The 19527-nt window shown below is 42.9% G+C and overlaps 1 protein-coding gene across 1 annotated transcript in view; it reads left to right on the plus strand.

The window, feature by feature from the left end:
• Positions 1-19527, plus strand: part of LOC122923573 (multidrug and toxin extrusion protein 2-like) — a 198032-nt gene that overhangs the window by 45882 nt on the left and 132623 nt on the right. The window contains exon 7 of the mRNA XM_044274422.1: positions 12036-12133. Within this exon, the coding sequence (XP_044130357.1) occupies positions 12036-12133 (98 nt within the window). The remainder of the gene's footprint in view (positions 1-12035; positions 12134-19527) is intronic.

Below are 19527 nucleotides of genomic sequence, written 5' to 3' on the forward strand. Positions count from 1 at the left end.
TAAACGGCTGACATCGGTGATGCAATGTCAGCCGTTTAACCCTTTCCATACAGCGGTCCGTACGGACCGCTGTATGGAAAAGGTTAACAGCTCAGGGAGCCCCCTCCCTCTCCGATCGGGGGGCTGCTGTGCCTTTGCAGCCCCCCAATGGGAGAGGGAGAGAGCCCCCAGACAGCCCCCCGAAGCCCCGTCCTCACCCTTCCCCATCTGCAAAGTTGTGGCAGACTAGGAAGGTTCCCATGGCAACAGGACGCCTTCTCAGGCGTCCTGCTGTCCATGGTGCTGAACAGATCTGTGCTAAAGGCATAGATCTGTTCAGTGTAAGTAAAATACAGTGCAGTACCCTATATAGAGTACAGTACTGTATTATACAGACATCAGACCCACTGGATCTTCAAGAACCAAGTGGGTCTGGGTAAAAAAAAAGTGAAAAAAAGTAAAAAACTCAAAAAACACATTTATCACTGATTAAAAATGAAAAAAATAAAATTCCCTACACATGTTTGGTATCGCCGCGTCCATAACGACCTGATCTATAAAACGGTCATGTTACTTTACCCGAACGGTAAACGCCATAAAAATAAAAAATAAAAAACTATGATGAAATTGAAATTTTGCCCACCTTACTTCCCAAAAAAAAGGTAATAAAAGTGATCAAAAAAGTCGCATGTACACAAAAATTGTAACAATCAAACCGTCATCTCATCCCGCAAAAAATGAGACCCTATTCAAGATAATCGCCCAAAAAATGAAAAAACTATGGCTCTTAGACTATGGAAACACTAAAACATCATTTTTTTTGTTTTAAAAATGAAAGCATTGTGTAAAACTTACATAAATAAAAAAAAATATGCATATTAGGTATCACCACGTCCGTATCAACCAGATCTCTAAAAATATCACATGACCTAACCCCTCAGGTGACCACCGTAATAAAATAAAATAAAAAACGGTGTAAAAAAAGCCGTTTTTGTCATCTTAGGTCACAAAAACTGTAATAGCAAGCGATCAAAAAGTCATATGCACCCCAAAATAGTGCCAATCAAACCGTCATAGTATCATTTGCTGCTTACCTTCAGCATAAAAATTACTTAATGCTTCATAACATAACAAAAAGCAGAAGAAAGCGACAGAAAAGAAGCGATAGAAATTGGGTGACAAGAGAAATCAAGGTGCAGACACTATTTGAATTCTTCCCAAAAGAATTCCTCTTTTAAATCCTTCCCTAAAGAATTTATCTGTTAGACTTGGCCAGTAGTCTATTTATAGTCTATTTTGCCTAAAGATAGATACTATTCCTTTCAGTGTGTCTAAAGTGGATTCAAAATAGAATCAACAGAATTTTTTTCGGAAAGCATCGGAATGTCCCCAGTCTTTAACCCCTTAAGGACACATGACGTACCGGTACGGCATGTTTCCCGAGTCCTTAAGGACACATGACGTACCGGTACGTCATGTGGTGTTCCGATCACTGCCGCCCGGCCGGCTGTGATCGGAACAAGGTGCCTGCTCAAATCATTGAGCAGGCACCTCGGCTAAATGCGCGGGGGGGTCCCGTGACCACCCCCCCATGTCCGCGATCGCAACAAACCGCAGGTCAATTCAGACTTGCGGTTTGTTGTGACTTCTGCAGTTTCTGATCCCCGCGGTCCCTGACCGCGGCGATCAGAAACTTTAGTGTGGCAAAAATATATATTTATCAACCCCCCTGCACCTCTGAATGATTTTAGCCCGGTGGGAGGTGCAGGGGGGGTTGCGGGCGGTGCGGGAATATTGAATAATCCCATTGAATAATCGTTGGTGTACAGTGGGTATACCAGGGTGTCAGCACATTGCTGACACCCTGGTATAAACGGCTGACATCGGTGATGCGATGTCAGCCGTTTAACCCTTTCCATACAGCGGTCTGTACGGACCGCTGAATGGAAAAGGTTAACAGCTCAGGGAGCCCCCTCCCTCTCCGATCGGGGGGCTGCTGTGCCTTTGCAGCCCCCCGATGGGAGAGGGAGAGAGCCCCCAGACAGCCCCCCGAAGCCCCGGCCTCACCCTTCCCCATCTGCAAAGTTGTGGCAGACTAGGAAGGTTCCCATGGCAACAGGACGCCTTCTCAGGCATCCTGCTGTCCATGGTGCTGAACAGATCTGTGCTAAAGGCATAGATCTGTTCAGTGTAAGTAAAATACAGTGCAGTACCCTATATAGAGTACAGTACTGTATTATACAGACATCAGACCCACTGGATCTTCAAGAACCAAGTGGGTCTGGGTAAAAAAAAAAGTAAAAAAAAGTGAAAAAAAATGTGAAAAACTAAAAAAACACATTTATCACTGATTAAAAATGAAAAAAAAAATTCCCTACACATGTTTGGTATCGCCGCGTCCGTAACGACCTGATCTATAAAACGGTCATGTTACTTTACCCGACTGGTGAACGCCATAAAAATTAAAAACTATGATGAAATTGAAATTTTGCCCACCTTACTTCCCAAAAAAAGGTAATAAGTCGCATGTACACTTATTGTGTACACTTATTATGTAAAAAGTCGCATGTACACCAAAATTGTAACAATCGAACCGTGTATGAGTTTCTACTCATGGGGTGCATCAGGGGGCTTCAAATGGGACATGGTGTCAAAACACCAGTCCAGCAAAATCTGGCTTCCAAAAACTAAACGGCGCACCTTTCACTCTATGCCCCGCTGTGTGGCCGTACAGTAGTTTACGGCCACATATTGGGTGTTTCTGTAAACGGCAGAGTCAGGGCAATAAAGATACAGTCTTGTTTGGCGGTTAACCCTTGCGTTGTTAGTGGAAAAAATGGGTTAAAATGGAAAATCAGGCAAAAAAATGAAATTCTCAAATTTTATCCCCATTTGCCAATAACTCTTGTGCAACACCTAAAGGGTTAATGAAGTTTGTCAAATCAGTTTTGAATACCTTGAGGGGTGTAGTTTATAGAATGGGGTCATTTTTGGGTGGTTTCTATTATGTAAGCCTCGCAAAGTGACTTCAGAGCTGTAGTGGTCCCTAAAAATTGGGTTTTTGTAAATTTCTGAAAAATTTCAAGATTTGCTTCTAAACTTCTAAGCCTTGTAACATCCCCAAAACATTTAATTTCATTCCCAAAATAATTCAAACATGAAGTAGACATATGGGGAATGTAAAGTCATCACAAGTTTTTGGGGTATTACTATGTATTACAGAAGTAGAGAAACTGAAACTTTGAAATTTGCAAATTTTTCCCAATTTTTTGTAAATTTGGTATTTTTTTATGCAAAAAATAATAATTTTTTTACTTCATTTTACCAGTGTCATGAAGTACAATATGTGACGAAAAAACAATCTCAGAATGACCTGGATAAGTCAAAGCGTTTTAAAGTTATCACCACTTAAAGTGACACTGGTCAGATTTGCAAAAAATGGCCTGGTCCTTAAGGTGAAATAAGGCTGTGTCCTTAAGGGGTTAAAGACAGGAATCTTCCGTACTTACCGAATTCCTGTATTTTCTATCCCGGACAGAGCCCCCAGCTGAAAGTATCCTTTCCTTCTCAATGCACCTTGATTCCTTTCTTTGTCTCCGAAGACAGGCCTGGAGAACTATCAATGACACACAGTCTGATGTCAGAAACAGCTCTGAGTTTATTCTTGACCATACGGGCCTTTTATACATCTATCAATACATACAAGAAGAGCTGCAGCTCTCATTACAATAGTGCTGACTAGGAACAGTTCCTTATACAGACAGAAGGTCAATGTAAATATATATTCACCCTCTAGTATGATGTCGCTCAACCTCCTGTCCTTCATACAGATCATATAGCTTATTCTTTTTAACCCTTCACTGGTAACATGTCTACCATTTTGTGTTTGTACTGGGGGTCTAAGTACGTTGCCACCCAGGACTGGTCTTTGCTCTTTATGCTTTTAAAATGGGAGTCCCTCTTAAAAAACTGGAGCATGAAGGCCCCCATTTGCACTAAATTGGAAGCGGTGGAGCGCCCTGGCACCTGCACATCGCCCAGGGGAAGGTCGTCCTCAGTCTCCTCCCCCCAGCCACGGACAACACCAGGGATCCCCGAAAAGTTTAAAGTCCCCCTCAAAGCTTGCTCTTCTTGCTCCTCCTCCTCCTCCCCCTAGCCACCATCCTCCTCTGAATCCTCTTCAGGATCCTACTGACTTGTCTAAGATGGAGTAGCCCCCCCTGGGAATTCATTCAGCATTGCAACTTCCTCATCTTCCAGCTTCTGCTCCTCGATGGCTTGATCAATGACACAACGCAATGCAGAAAGAAGGCGTAAGGTATGATGTCCCCTGGCTGCGACTGACCAGTTTGGTGATGTCAGCAAATGGCCACAGTAGTCTGCATGCTTCGCTCATGAGCAGCCACTGGCACGGTTAAAAGAAACCAAGCTCCCCAGAACCTGTCCTGCTGCAGAGTTCGTACAGGTAGTCGTTAACGGCACGTTGCTACTGGAGCAGCCTATCAAGCATATACAAGGTGGAGTTCTAGTGCATCAGGCTGTCACAAATCAGACTTCTGATGGGCAGGTGGTGTCGCCGCTGAACGTCAGCAAGGCGAGCCATGGCCGTGTAAGATCTTCTAAAATTTTCCTGGCCTGCCGCAAGACATCCTGGACCCGGGTATTTGGCAACGAATCGCTGCACAACTAAGTTCAGGACGTGTGCCAATTTTGCCCAGTTTCAGCAGATTGGCACCGTTGTCGCACACCACTTTACCAACTGTCGAATTGAGCAGGGTTAGCCACTGATCGGCCCGTGACCGCAGAGCTGAAAGCATTAAAGGACCGGTGTGGCTCTTGGCTTTCAGGCACAACAGCCGCAGCACAGCATGGCAACTTCTCACATGGCAAATCAAATAGGTTCTGGGGAGCTTGGGGGGTGCAGTGGAAGAGGCGCTAGCAGTGGAAAATTAGGAGTTAGCCGATGAGGAGACGGAGGATGAAGTAGGAGGAGGAGAAGAGGCATGCCTGCATGCAATCCGTGGCGGTAAACCCAAATCCACACGGGTGCCTCGAGTTACATGCTTGATGGCTGTAAGAAGGTTTACCCAGTGGGCAGTAAAAGTTATGTACCTTCCCTGCCTATGTTTGCTAGACCACATGTCTGTGGCCATATGTATCTTGGCACCGACACTGTGTGCCAGAGATATATTCAATTGCTGCTGAACATGGCCATATAGCTCTGGGATGCCCTTCTGGGAGAAATATTTCCTTCCGGGGACCTTCCATTGCAGTGTGCCAAAGGCCACAAATTTTCTAAAGGCATGAGAGTCCACCAGTTTATATGGCAGTAGTTGGCGGGCTAGCAGTTCCGACAAGCCAGAAATCAGCCGTTGGGCAAGAGGGTTATCCGGCGTCATCAACTTTTTATGCTTGAACATTTGGGCGACGGAAACCTGCCTTCTGCCAGATGAACGCTACGACGGCACGGTGGAAGGTGGAGTGGAGGACAAATGGGATGAGAGAGGAGAAGGAGAAGAGGCAGGACGTGGAGCGCCGGGAGTGTGGCTTTGTGGGTTCTGACGGCGTTGCTCCCACTGGGCTCGGTGATGGGAGGCTAGGTGCCTTCTTAAGGCGGTCATCCTTAGGTGAGTGTTGGGCTTACCGCGACTTATGCATTGACAACACAGGCTGCAGATGGCAACACTATTGTCAGCAGCTGACACGTTAAAAAAAGCCCACACTGCAGAGCCATGTGCCGGCTTCCTGGGAGCGCCAGATGTGACCGTGCATGGTGGATGGCTCGCTCCAGATACATTTGCAGTCTGCTTTTTGCCTCCTGTGCACTGCGAGTTCTACCTGCTTCTCCTCCTTCTCCTCCCTATCTGATGCTCTGTCTCTCCCTCTGAACTCCCCTCCTCTTCCTCTCTTGTGGGCACCCAGGTGACGTCCATCGACACGTGATCATCATGACCTTCACCACCACTGACAACAGCGGGGACCACCCTCCTTGGGCTTATCTGGGTACTGTCGTCAGACTGCTGGGTGACGGCCATTGCTACCCCCTCTTTCTCATCCGATGACAAGAATGGCTGCGCATCGGTAAGGTCTGGGAATGTATGGGAAAATAATTCCTCTGACTCGAGTGGAGGGGCTATGGTGATGGTGGTGTCTTTGGGGGTGCACACAGCAGAGAGTGAGGAGGGTGCCGATACAGAGGATGAGGAGGGTGCAGAAGCGTAAGGCTGAGTGAGCCACGCAACTAACTATGGTGCATCCTTTGACGTAATCGCACGCACCTTCTCCAACTTCCCACTTAGGCTTCAGCCTGGTGCACCTGCTCGACCCCTACCACCTCTGCGGAACAGCCTGCCTGTTCCTCTGCCTGTCATTTTCAAAATAATCAGTATTTTGTGGAAGCCGGTATATTGCATCCCTCAATCTGTATTTTGTGGAAGCAGGTATATAGAACCCCTTAATCAGCATTTTGTAGAAGCAGGTATATCGCACCCCTCAATTATTATTTTGTGGAAACAGATATATAGGACACCTGAATCAATATTTGGTGGAAGCAGGTATATCGCACCCCTCAATCAGTATTTTGTGGAAGCAGGTACAGTGGATATAAAAAGTCTACACACCCCTGTTAAAATGTCAGGTTTCTGTGATGTAAAAAAATGAGACAAAGATAAATAATTTCCAAACTTTTTCCACCTTTAATGTGACCTATAAACTGTACAACTCAACTAAAAAACTAACTGAAATCTTTTAGGTAGAGGGAAGAAAAAATATAAAAAATAATATAATATGGTTTCATAAGTGTGCACACCCTTAAACTAATACTTTGTTGAAGCACCTTTTGATTTTATTACAGCACTCAGTCTTTTTGGGTCTATCAGCATGGCACATTTTGACTTGGCAAGATTTGCCCACTCTTCTTTGCAAAAACACTCCAAATCTGTCAGATTGCGAGGGCAGCTCCTGTGCACAGCCCTCTTCAGATCACCCCAGATTTTCAATCAGATTCAGGTCTGGGCTCTGGCTGGGCCATTCCAAAACTTTAATCTTCTTCTAGTGAAGCCATTCCTTTGTTAATTTGGATGTATGCTTTGGGTCGTTGTCATGCTGAAAGATGAAGTTCCTCTTCATGTTCAGCTTTCTAACAGAAGCCTGGAGGTTTTGTGCCAATATTGACTGGTATTTGGAACTGTTACATCCCCAGTTATAAGAGGGAGTGCACACTTATGCAACAACATTATTTAAGTTGTTTTTGTTTTCTTCCCTCCACCTAAAAGATTTCAGTTTGTTTTCAATTGAGTGGTACAGTTTATAGGTCACATTAAAGGTGGAAAAAGTTCTAAAATGATTTATCTTTGTCTCATTTTTATATCCACTGTATATCAAACTCCTCAATTAGTATTTTGTGAAAGCAGGTATATCGCACCCCGATCAGTATTTTCTGGAAACATGTATATAGAACACCTAAATCAATATTTGGTGGAAGCCGGTATATTGCACCCCTCAATCAGTTTTTTTATGGAAGCAGGTATATCAAACCCCTTAATCAGTATTTTGCAGAAGCAGGTATATCCCACCCCTTAATCAGTATTTTGTGGAAACAGGTATATAGAACCCCTGAATCAATATTTGGTGGAAGCAGGTATATCGCACCCCTCAATCAGTATTTTGTGGAAGCCGGTGTATCACAGGCCTCAATAAATATTTGGTGGAAGCAGGTATATCGCACCCCTCAATCAGTATTTTGTGGAAGCAGGTATATAGAACTCCTTAATCAGTATTTTGTAGAAGCAGGTATATCTCACCCCTCAATCAGTATTTTGTGGAAGCAGGTATATCGCACCCCTCAATTAGTTTTTTTGGGGGCAACAGGTATATCACACCCATTATAAATAGTTGTTCCAATAACGCTTGTCCCTCTATATACCTGGGGTATCGCAGCAGAACCGCACACAAATGCTGCACAATACAAATGCACTTTAATATACTTTCTATGTTAGAAAGTATATTATAGGTATATCACACCCCTCAATCAGTTTTTTGGGGGGCAACAGGTATATCACAACAGTTGCAATTAGTTATTCCAATAGCGTTTGTCCCTCTATATAGCTGCGGTATCACAGCAGAATTGCACACAACTGCTGCACAATACAAATGCACTATAATATACTTTCTATGTTAGAAAGTATATTATAAGTATATCACACCCCTCAGTATATCACACCTATCGATAGCACACCTATACCAGTCCTTAAAAGGACTTTTGTGGCTCTATTAGCTAGCGTTTGGTGTTCCTCACAGTCTGTCCCTGCTCCACAAAGCAACCTCTCCCTACACTGGCAAAACACAGAATGTAAAATGGCTGCCAGATCGGGTTCTGTTATAGGGTGGGGGTGTGTCCATGTGCTGAAATGTCTCAATTGGCTGTCCTGTCCCACCTGATGGATGTGTCATGGGTCAAAGTTTGGCGCAATGCAAAAGAATATGGCGCATGTGAACATCTCCATATGTTCGCATATTTGGCGAATTGCGAACTAGCAAAGTTCGCCGCGAAACGACCGCCGGGCGAAAAGCAAGGCTATCTCTAATGCCAGGCAACTGGGTGCTGCACATTTTGGCCGAGGTAAAATTGCAATCTGTCTATTCTCAGTGACATAGGGCTGTCACCTAAATTCGAGAATATCTACAGTATGTCTCCTGTCGAAATGGGCTGGTTTAACCAACAAAAGACTCTAGGGATAGCTGATGAGTAAAGATAAAAGATAATGATTAACAAAAAAGTTGTGATATCTAGGGTTGCATCGGGTATCGGGTAAAAAACCTCATGAGGTAGAAGCCAATTTTCCCCATTTAGGGTAAAATAAATTCCTTCCTGACTCCAATCGGGCAATCAGAATAAGGGCTCATGCATATAAATGTATTTTGGGTCCGCATCCGATCAGCAATTATTGTGGGTCAGATGCAGACCTATTCACTTCAATAGGGCCACAAAAGATGCGAACAGCACACCTGTTCTAACTATCTAATGTAATTGGATAAGGAATAAGATCCAGATGAAAGCACAGAACACAGCAATATCACTGCTCTCTCTCTTTCAGAACTGCAAAAAAAACAGCAGAAAATGGCTGCTGGGGAGTTTCTTATATATTAAAGGGGTAGGCAACTTTCCTATTGGTTGCTAGGGATGTTGCTAAGCTCTGACAAAGATATTGCAGCCTTTTCATTGGCCCACAAGCAAGAAGGGAGGTTACTGATGAAAAAAATCTAGAATATTCGCAATTACGAATATATAGCACTATATTCTACATCTTCGCGAATTCTAGAAGTGCCGATATTCACGATAAAAATTCTAGATTTGAATATTCACGATCAACACTAATGGCTATTCCAGGACTGCATACATTTCTCAAGATACTGTACTGGACTGCCTTTTCAATTATGAAGCACATACTTGCTATACTTTTTAGATACTTTAATACCTGGTTCGGTTCGATACCATGATTACCCATTTTCTGATACTAAGCTGTGCTATTCAGCAGGAGAACTCAGGTAGAATGAGGGGAAGTAGGTCTGGTGCAGACCCTGCGCCAGGAGTACAAGTCCTGTACTGTGCCAGGGGGAATTGGACATCGTTGCAGTGATTAGTGCCCCCTTTTTCCCCATATACTATGTGCCCCCATCTTGCATACTGTGACACACAGCGTAAGTCCCCCCAGCCCCATGATGGCAGCATAGAGAAACATTGGTGTTAATGAGACTCATGATGGGGTCACTTAATAATGTGAGGCGCATGGTTTTATTCTGTTAGTACATGTGACTCGCATTAATAGTAAAAGTAACTGCATCAAGTACCTACTTATAATGGGCAACATGGGGTTGTTGTGTGGGTACATGAGGTTACTTTATATTAACATGAGGCACGGGGTGTTATGACTTTAGTACCCCCCGTGTGTCTTGCATTAATAATTACCCCATCATGTACCTAATATGTTGGTAAACATGGGCTTAATGTGAGGTACATGATGGGGTTATTTACTATTAATGAGGTATATTGATAAAACCAGGTACCTCACATTAATAGTAACTCCATCATGTATCTCATGCACTAACCCCATCTTGTCCATTATATGTGAAGAGGCAATGCTTGATGGGGTTACTATTAGGGCTCATGCACACGACCGTATGCCCTCCGAGACATACGGTCCATGATCGGGCCATATGTCCCAGAGCGGCATACATAGTGCGCACGGGAGTGCACAGCATCATAGGTTACTATGATACTGTGCGCATCGGGCCGCCCGGGGGACTATTGTCCTGCCCTCATATGATCATATAAGTGCAGGACAATAGTCCCACGGGCAGCCCGATGTGCACAGTATCATAGTAATATATGATGCTGTGCACTCCCGTGCGCACGATGTATGCCACTCCGGGACATATGGCCCGCTGTTGGAGCGTATGTCTCGGAGGGCATACGGTCGTGTGCATGAGCCCTTAATGTGATAATAATATAAGGTTAAATAGCCTAAGGCTATATGGTTCCTGTTTTTGTCCCTTTAAAAAAAAAAACATAACATTTATTATTTCTGTTTAAATATCTCTAAAGCCCAATATAAAAGGGAAATTAAAATTGAATATAGTCGTGTTATGGGATAGGGATCAGTTATTACTGTATGTATCCCTTTTAATTATTTTTATTTTGTTAATTTATTATTATAAATGTATTCTATTTGATATGTAAGGGAGGTCTTTTGGGATATTAACTTCATATCCCATAAAGATACCCTGGTATGGCTTTTTTATTTATTTTGAAGAAGTTGTAGCTGAACAATGTCAGTCTGTTATATTGTTGCCACCATGTGTCAATAGCATTAGGGTTAAAGTTGCCAGCTGATGTACATATCTATTTACTTTCCCTATTTTGCTACTTTGTTAGTAGCTTTGTTGCTACTATAACAGCCGTTCACTCACTCTCCCCTTAATCGCTATTGCATCCTTCACTGTACTACTTCCTCTATTATCACATACACTTGTGCAGAGTGCCTGCAGTGCACCCTGCTTAAACAAGTGTTTCATACGGCTATATTATTTTAAAACAAAAGATGTGTATGTGATAGGGGAAATAGTACAGTGAGAGATGCAATAGATGCAATAGCGATTAGGGGGAGAGTGAGTGAACGGCTGTTATAGTGATTACAAAAAAGGGGTTAATTTGTGTTTTTTTTATGTGATATCAAATTGGTATTGAGTATCACAATAAGTTTCTTGGTATCAAAATCAAATCAAAATTTTGGTATAAGAATGCTAACTCACTTCTTTGGTGATCACTCTCGATTCCCGATGTCAACTTCAAGCGTGATGAAAATAACCATTCTCTCTAAAACATCTTATGCCTGTAACTGGCTAATTGTGCAAAGTGTGTGGCACTAGTTGTTGTCACAAATAAACTACATGTATTTGGAGTGCTGTTCATTGGTTTGGGATAATACAGATGAAACTCAAAAAATTAGAATATATAGGTGAAACTAACATATGAGATAGACTCATTACATGCAAAGCGAGATATTTCAAGCCTTTATTTGGTATAATTCGGATGATTATGGCTTACAGCTTATGAAACCACAAAGTCACAATCTCAGGTACCCTTTGCTCAGGGGTATGGATTAATTAGCTGACTAGAGTGTGACACTTTGAGCCTAGAATATTGAACCTTTTCACAAAACTCTAATTTTAAGTTGCATTAATGCAATCCTTTTAATTTCCATTACTGAAATAAATGAACTTTTGCACGATATTCTAATTTTCCGAGTTTTACCTGTATATAATATAACCTGTGGCAGTGTATATGCCATATATCAGCTAGACTTGTTTTCTCCACGTTTATATTGTATAAAATGTTCTTCCACCATCAGTATTCACAGATGATTCTGCACCAACCAATGTCTACCTATGTCCCTATTATGTGTGTAAATATATAAGCCAATCTAAACATGTACAGTATGTTCCATTATTCACTAATTAACAGCAACTAACCAAGAAATATGTTGTTTCCTTTTCAGAAAATAATGTGGCCTCAGGTCTTCACTAGTATATTAGTAAATGTGATTAATGCAGTGGCCAATGCAATTTTAATTTATGGTCTGAAGATGGGAGTGGAGTAAGTTATGATTTTTTTTATGCTATAAATATCAGTGACAACAGACAGTCCATGGTGAATTCAAGACAATTTGTAGCGGGTGTGATATCCTATTTCACAAAACAAAAATGAGCAGAAAAATATAGAAATGCAGTATAATTGCATAATTATAATTTGCTACGAGAAGACCCTACCAATATAGATCTCAATAGATGTCGGGCGACATTTTGTCGTCGCACCAATGTCGTGTAACAATTTTTCTAATGGTAGTCTATGGTGTCGCACTGCGACATGCAACATGCTGTGACTGCGACACACAGAGTCGCAAAAAAAACATTCAAGATGGATTTTTCTGTGACTGTCGTGTCACAGTATGTCGCATGTCGCATGTCGCAGTGCAACACCATAGACTACCATTATAAAAATTGTCGCATGACATTAATGTCGGGTGACACATGTTGCAGTGTAGTAGTTGTGCCCTATGTGTCGCGCGACACATGTCAACGTGTAGCCCTAGCCTAATAGCTAATCAAGGGAATGTGATGCAATGGCTGTTTAAGTAGATAATAGGCCCTATTTTGTTTGCAAAACCTGGTCCCCACTTCTTACTCACTGCCCACTGAAATTATAGTCAACACCATCTTTCTGTGCTTTTCCACTGTGGATTTTGCTACAGATGCACTATGAATCCACAGCAAAAAACCAGGGGCGCAACTAGAAAGGGCTGGGCCCCACAGCAAATGTTTGAACGGCTCCTCTTCCTCCCGAATAACTTCCCTCTCTCCCATGGCAAGTCAAGACCACGGACACTTGACACTATGCCTTCTTAGTGCACCCACAAAGTATTTATGCCCCCTTAGTCCATCTTCACAGTAGTGCTTCCCCTTAATGCCCCCCCCCCACACAGTAGCACTTCCCGTAATATAAGTGAAGGCCCCCAGTTGTGTAAATAAAATAAAAATCCTCATAAAATAATACTCACCCAGTCCCGTTCTCACGATGAATGGAGTACATCCCACTCTCCCTAACAGCCGCTATGCAATGACGTAATGTCACCTGCTGGGATGAGTAGACCAGTACAGACAGGGGGATGATCCTTGGCCGTGCACTCTTCTACTTAGTCCAGCAATGTCGCTGCATCACGCCTGCTGGAGAGCTCATGTCCAAAGAATGAGGCTTGGGCCATAATGGATAACAGATACCAATTATGGCCTGGGCACACATTCATAATCATTATTACTGCGTGTGTACTGGCAGTAGGATGGCCATTTTCATAACCCCAAAAAAGAACATCACTCTCCCAAAAGGAGGACATCATACCTGGGTGAGAATGGAAACCATAATCTATGTAACCGTGTAAGCCAAATTAAAGTAGAAATCTTAACTCCTTTCCTGACTGCCTCTAAGAGTTTGCTATCGGACATTTCAGGGGAGGAGGTATAAGAGGAGAGAACTAAACTCCCAGCATGTTCAGGCTGTAAATATATTATATCAGAAGACATTACTGGATGAGGAGTTATAAGATTAGAGAACTACGACTCCCAGCATGTCCAGACCATCATTATGTGATATCAGAGGACATTACAGGGATGAGGTATAAGAGAAGACAACTACAAATCCCCACATTTCCCTGGCTCTTACATTAAATCCATGCTCCTTCACTTCTTTACTTCACTTCTCCACACAAAGCTGTATCCCCTCATATCACATGGCAGCAGGGACAAGCACACATAGGGCTCAAAGGGGGCTTGAGCCCCTTCCCCCTTCTGCCCCTGCCCCTTTAATGCCCTTTTCTTTTTTTTATGTTGTCCCAAGCAAGCCGACCTACTACAAGCTCGCCACGAGTCCGCACGCACCCCCCCCCCTCCATCCCGCCGGCGGCAGCGCAATTTATTCATCGATACAATTTATTCACCAGTCCGCCCGCTCACCAGTGCAGGGTCAGGGTGACAGGGTCCTTTAAGGCTAGCGCAGGGGCTGCCTGGGTAGCGGACGTACGTGACGCACGTCTGCTACGTCACGTGACCCCCCCCAGCGGGATTAATGCAGGGGAGCAAGAGCCGGCCTGTGGGACTCCGTCTGCTGCCTAAGCTCCTTTAGTGCCTGTCTGCCTTCAGTACCCGCCCTGGTAATATATTGTATATAGTTTAAAGTCCAGGAACAAAACAAGTATGCAAAGGAACAATAGTTGTAGTACTTTGACCCTTTGCATACTTGTGGTTGTAGTGGGTTGTCCCTTTGCATACTGGGGGTTGTAGGGCTTTGTCTCTTTGCATATTAGAGTCTGTAGTGTCTTGTAGTGACCACTCATTTTACCATAATATGTACGGTAAAACCAGAAAAGTAACGTTTGTGGATTCTGTCGTGTTTATAATTACAGTATTAAAAAAATCATGGAGAACAAGGTAGGACTTCTAGAAAAGTAAGCTTTGTGGTACAAACATTTTTTGAAATTATGACAAGTGCCCTTTTTTTTTACTTAAGCCCCTGCCCTTCAAAATGTCTGTGCATGTCCCTGCATGGCAGTGATGTCATCACAGGTCCTTCAGCTCTTGCTAATGGCCATTAGAAGTGCACTCTTACTACCTATAAGTGAGTGTAATATATATATTTATTATATGTATAATCTGGTGGGGAGACCCCAGACTAAAGACCCTGGCCCCACAGCAGTCGCTGCCACAATAGTTCTGCCCCTGTGGGCAAAAATGATGCATTTCAAAGGATGAATTCTGAGGAACAAATCCCAGTGCTTTACATGTATGGCCCTGGGTAGGTCTTTAACCACCTCAGCTCTCTAGCTTAAACACCTTTAATGACCAGACCACTTTTTACAATTCTGCACTACACTATTTTCACCGTTTATTGCTTGGTCATACAACTTACCACCCAAATGAATTTTACCTCCTTTTCTTCTCACTAATAGAGCTTTCATTTGGTGGTATTTCATTGCTGCTGACATTTTAACTTTTTTTGTTATTAATCGAAATTTACAGGTTTTTTTTGCAAAAAAACTAACATTTTTTACTTTCAACAATCAATAGGAGACTGGGCACACCACAAGATATTAGGCCACAAGATTTAATTAATTGAAACAATTCAAAACATCAATAAAACCGTAATTCTAAAATTATTTAGGATAATAAAACAAGAAATGGTAAAAGCAAATATTAGGAACAGGGTCAATCTATAAAAATACACGTTATACAAATAGATCTATCAGTGTACTGAGGGTCCGGATAAAAAATGGTGATAAAATCGGCTGACGGTAAGCACGACTTTAAAGGACACTCAGTCACTGGTAGTAAAAAATATCAAATCCTTAACAGCCGACTAGTGGCGGCACAGTAGTGGGTGGCAAGGTAGCTTGATCTCTTTGACCAGGGTAGATGCAAGTCCGTGTTGCCAGCTATCGGCCCTAATGCCACCTTGGTAGCGTCTGCTGGATTCCCACAACACAGTAGTCAAGGGCAATTCCAAGCAGTTAAAGCAATTGCTGTGTATGGATAGAATATACGCAGCAGTCACAGTGATTAGCTAATTTTTCAATGTCCCAAAAGAATATTGGTTTTAGCAACAGTATAACAACCGAAAGGAGATGGATAGAAGATGGTTATGCGTTCCTACCATAGAGAAAGAGGTAATTATTCGTCCATAATCATGGTAAACGGCTTTGTACCTCCTTTATAGCGCCTACAGTGAGAATTTGAATCGTAGCTGCTAGCTGACATACGGCGGCGTCCCGCTATATGTATGTCCCAGCAGTATCCAACTAAAAGTCGCTGAATGTTATATTCGGTAGTATCGACCTGAGGTCGGAACGGTCTTACCCGTTTGAAGTGACCCCGACTGCCGTGTTCAGGTGAAGGTTTCCCTTTGCTTCACCAAGGATTCGTTTGCCGTATCGTGGATCAGTGCATGCGAGTCCGCCGGTTTGGCTTCGGACCCGATTCAGTCTAGCTTTCCACGCGGTCTTTCAACGGATATTCGGCAGCGGTATATTCGACTCGGTTCAGGCAATTACCAGCTAAGCGCAACCAGCTTCCGTGGGCTTGACGGCTCCAGGCGTCTGCGTCATCAACCAGCGAAAGTGATATTCATGCCCTGGACATTTAAGCGGTTTAATCCAAGTGAATATCTCTCGCAGCCTCACTGTAGCTATTTGGTCTCATTTCTAGGAGTACTCCAATCATCTAGGTCTGTGCGTGAGTTCCGCACATAATAGCCTATTTGTACACATCTATTTATGTATGTATGCTGTTATAATGGCACAAAGCTAGTTATTTTTAACATTTGATTTAGTGTATTAATAAAACATTTATGCAAAAATACTGTGAGCCAACCTATATTATTACTGATTTATTCCTTCTTTTCAGTTGGTAACTAAAAGGCTGTGCTCCAGTAGTTTGCTGGTTGAGCCTTTTCTAAACATTTAATAATAGTTCTAAAATATAAATTATTTATCTCATACAGAAAAAAATATCAAAATAGTTGATTCACAATTTTTTCATCACTTCTGTCACCCCAATTATTTTTATAAAATGTGATCAGAAATTCACACACACTCCAAAATGGTATCAATAAAAACTACAGATCATTCTGCAAAAAAATTAGCCCCTATACAACTCAGACATAACCATAAAAGTTTTGGGGGTCAAAAAAAATTTGTGTCAAAGTTTTTATTTTTTCAGTATTAAAACACACGTGGTAATGTTGTAATTGTACTGACCCAGATAATGAAGGACACAGGTCAATTTTTCTGCATAGAGCATGCTGTAGGAACAAAACCCATAAAACTGTGGCGGATTTGCATTTTATTTCAATTCCACCCAATTTAGAATTTTTTTTTCCTGCTTCCCACTACATTTATGCCATATTAAATGGTGGCATTAGAAAGTACAACTTGTCCCGCAAAAAACAGGCCCACATACTGCTATGTGAAAGGAAAAATAAAAAAGTTATGATTCTGGGAAGACAGGGAAGAAAAATGAAAATGCAAAAAGGGGACAAAATGACATGCTGGAGATTTAAAATCTGCATTGCATGTTAGTTTCCATAATTTATTATACAGTGTAAAATTCTGCAGAGTTTCTGCCTGCTAATCCACAGCATATTGTATATGCCTCATGGTTGTACCCTTATAGCCTCCAGTCCAGAACCCCTTTAACAAATACAGACAAATAAATTAGACACCCATAAAAGACCCTATAAAAATACAGATCCAGACCACCTAAATAAATAGACCCCCCAAACTTGACACCCTTAAAGACCCAGGTCAGATTCCCTAAATAACTGTTATAGCGACAGCCCAAGGCCTCTGCTGTTTCACTCCCTGGTCCTAGGTTTCTGTATCCTGGCGGCACAGACCAGGCTTCTGCTCTTCTCTTTCTTAAGGGCCTGGCTGCCAGAGTTGCATTCTCTCCACACAGGCTGCAGCATGCTTGCCAGTTAGACCTCTTTCTGCGCTCCCTACAGCTCTTAAATGGCCAGAATGCACAATAAATTTCTCCAGCCTGGCTGATTAATTTGAGGTACTTAAGGCACCTTGCTGTGTAGGAGGGTGCCTGAGAAATAAGTTATCTAGTGTGCTAGTATACAGTATAGATGCTTTGCCCGTGTACTGACTCTCTGCCCAATTCCTGGATTGTGACCCTCTGCTGCCTGACCTGACTTGTGCCTGCCCCTCCATATTGACCAGTCACTTCCTGCTCTGACCTCAGCTTGTATCCTGCCTGCACTGACCTCGGCCTGTCCCTGACTACAATTTTTCTTGATTCCTTGGTGCTTTCCAGCAGTGTTTCTGACCACCGTGGGTCAGTTGTCAACCATACAAAGACTACTTCAGGAGCTAGCGGCCTGGTGGTTCCCCTGCAGTTAAGTCCAAATCCCTGTACAGGTGTTAAAGGTTAAACCAGGAGACTGCCAGGATAACACCCTTAGGAGTAGCCCAAAGTAAAATCTGTTGGTTTACACAGTGGTTTCACACCAAATGCCGTAACAGTTGGGTGGTCCAGTGGATTCCATGATCTGACCAAAGATGGGCCTGCCCAAAGTTTATATGGAGAAGATTAGTGAGTGTGGTGGTCAGGAGCAACTTCTGCATTACCTCAACATCATATCAGCCTGCTTGGAAGCGTTGACCACTGCAGCTCTGGTACCACTGCCACTAAATGAAATTGTGATAACACATGTCAAAATAATATATTGCAACAAAAGCCATTGAAAAAATAAATTAACATTTTCTTGCCATTGTTTACTTAACTTGTTAAGAGTTCCTTAAAGTTCTGCTACATCCCTGTCTGCACTACCTTTGTTAGTCCCACTGTCTGCACTATTACCTTTGTTAGTCGCAGTTTCTAGTGCTTCCAGCCTGCACCTTCCACTTTCCCCACACTATAGGGAAACTAAGTCTGGCAGAGAGTTCTTAAACCAGTGAACCATCCACTTTGAGCTACTGACCCACAATTTTTCTACCGACCGGTCCTAGATGGCTGCCCTAGTTTCCCTCCTGCCTAGAAAAGCACTTGCCTGAGCCACTCCCCTCTGGGAATGTCCTACTGACCAGCAATCTCCAGGAGTTCATGGCTACTTTTTATAATGTCTTTGAAGAATTTGACCATACCATTTCAGCAGCTTCATCTCATCTGCTCCTCCCCCAGGGCAACCTGACAGTCGGGCAGTATGCTATATAATTCCGTACGCTTACCTCAGATCTCTCTTGGAACAATGAGTTCTTAGTGGCAGCTTTCTGGGAAGGGCTGTCAGGACACACAAAAGATGAAATGGCAGGTTGTGATGTCCCATTACCTTGAATGATAGGATTACCCTGGCCACAAAGATTGATCTCTGGTTCAGAGAGCGCCTCAAGGAATCTGCACATAAGCAGAGAGTTCCCAGGTTGGCACCTACTTAGCAGAGATGCATGCTTCAGTCTCCTGCTCTGGAGCCTATGCAACTAGAAAAGTCTGATTGAGGAGGAGCATCACCATAGATGCAGCAGAGACTTATGCATGTATTGTGGAGCCCAAAGACACTTTTGGTGTACCTGTCTTCTCCTCTATACCTGTGTAGTGGTCTATTTGAACGACATCTTAATCTTCCCTCCTGATCTGACTTCACACTGGAATCATGTGCACTATGTCCTCCAGTGCCTGAGGGAGAACAGATTGTGTTAAGTTCGAGAAGTGCTTCTTTGAAAAAAAAAACTAACCTCTCTCTTCCTGGACTACATTATCTCTGGTCATGGTATTAAAATGGATCTTGAGAAGTTGTCTGCTGTCTTGAACTGGCCAGCAAGCTATTCAGTGGTTCATGGGCTTTGCTAATTATTAAAGGGAGTCTGTCACCAAAATATGACATTGTACACAACTTACATGGCTCTCTAGCATACCCATCCATGATTCAAATGGTACCTTTGT

Source organism: Bufo gargarizans, unplaced genomic scaffold, assembly GCF_014858855.1.
Source record: "Bufo gargarizans isolate SCDJY-AF-19 unplaced genomic scaffold, ASM1485885v1 original_scaffold_1746_pilon, whole genome shotgun sequence".
NCBI classification, from domain to species: Eukaryota; Metazoa; Chordata; class Amphibia; order Anura; family Bufonidae; genus Bufo; species Bufo gargarizans.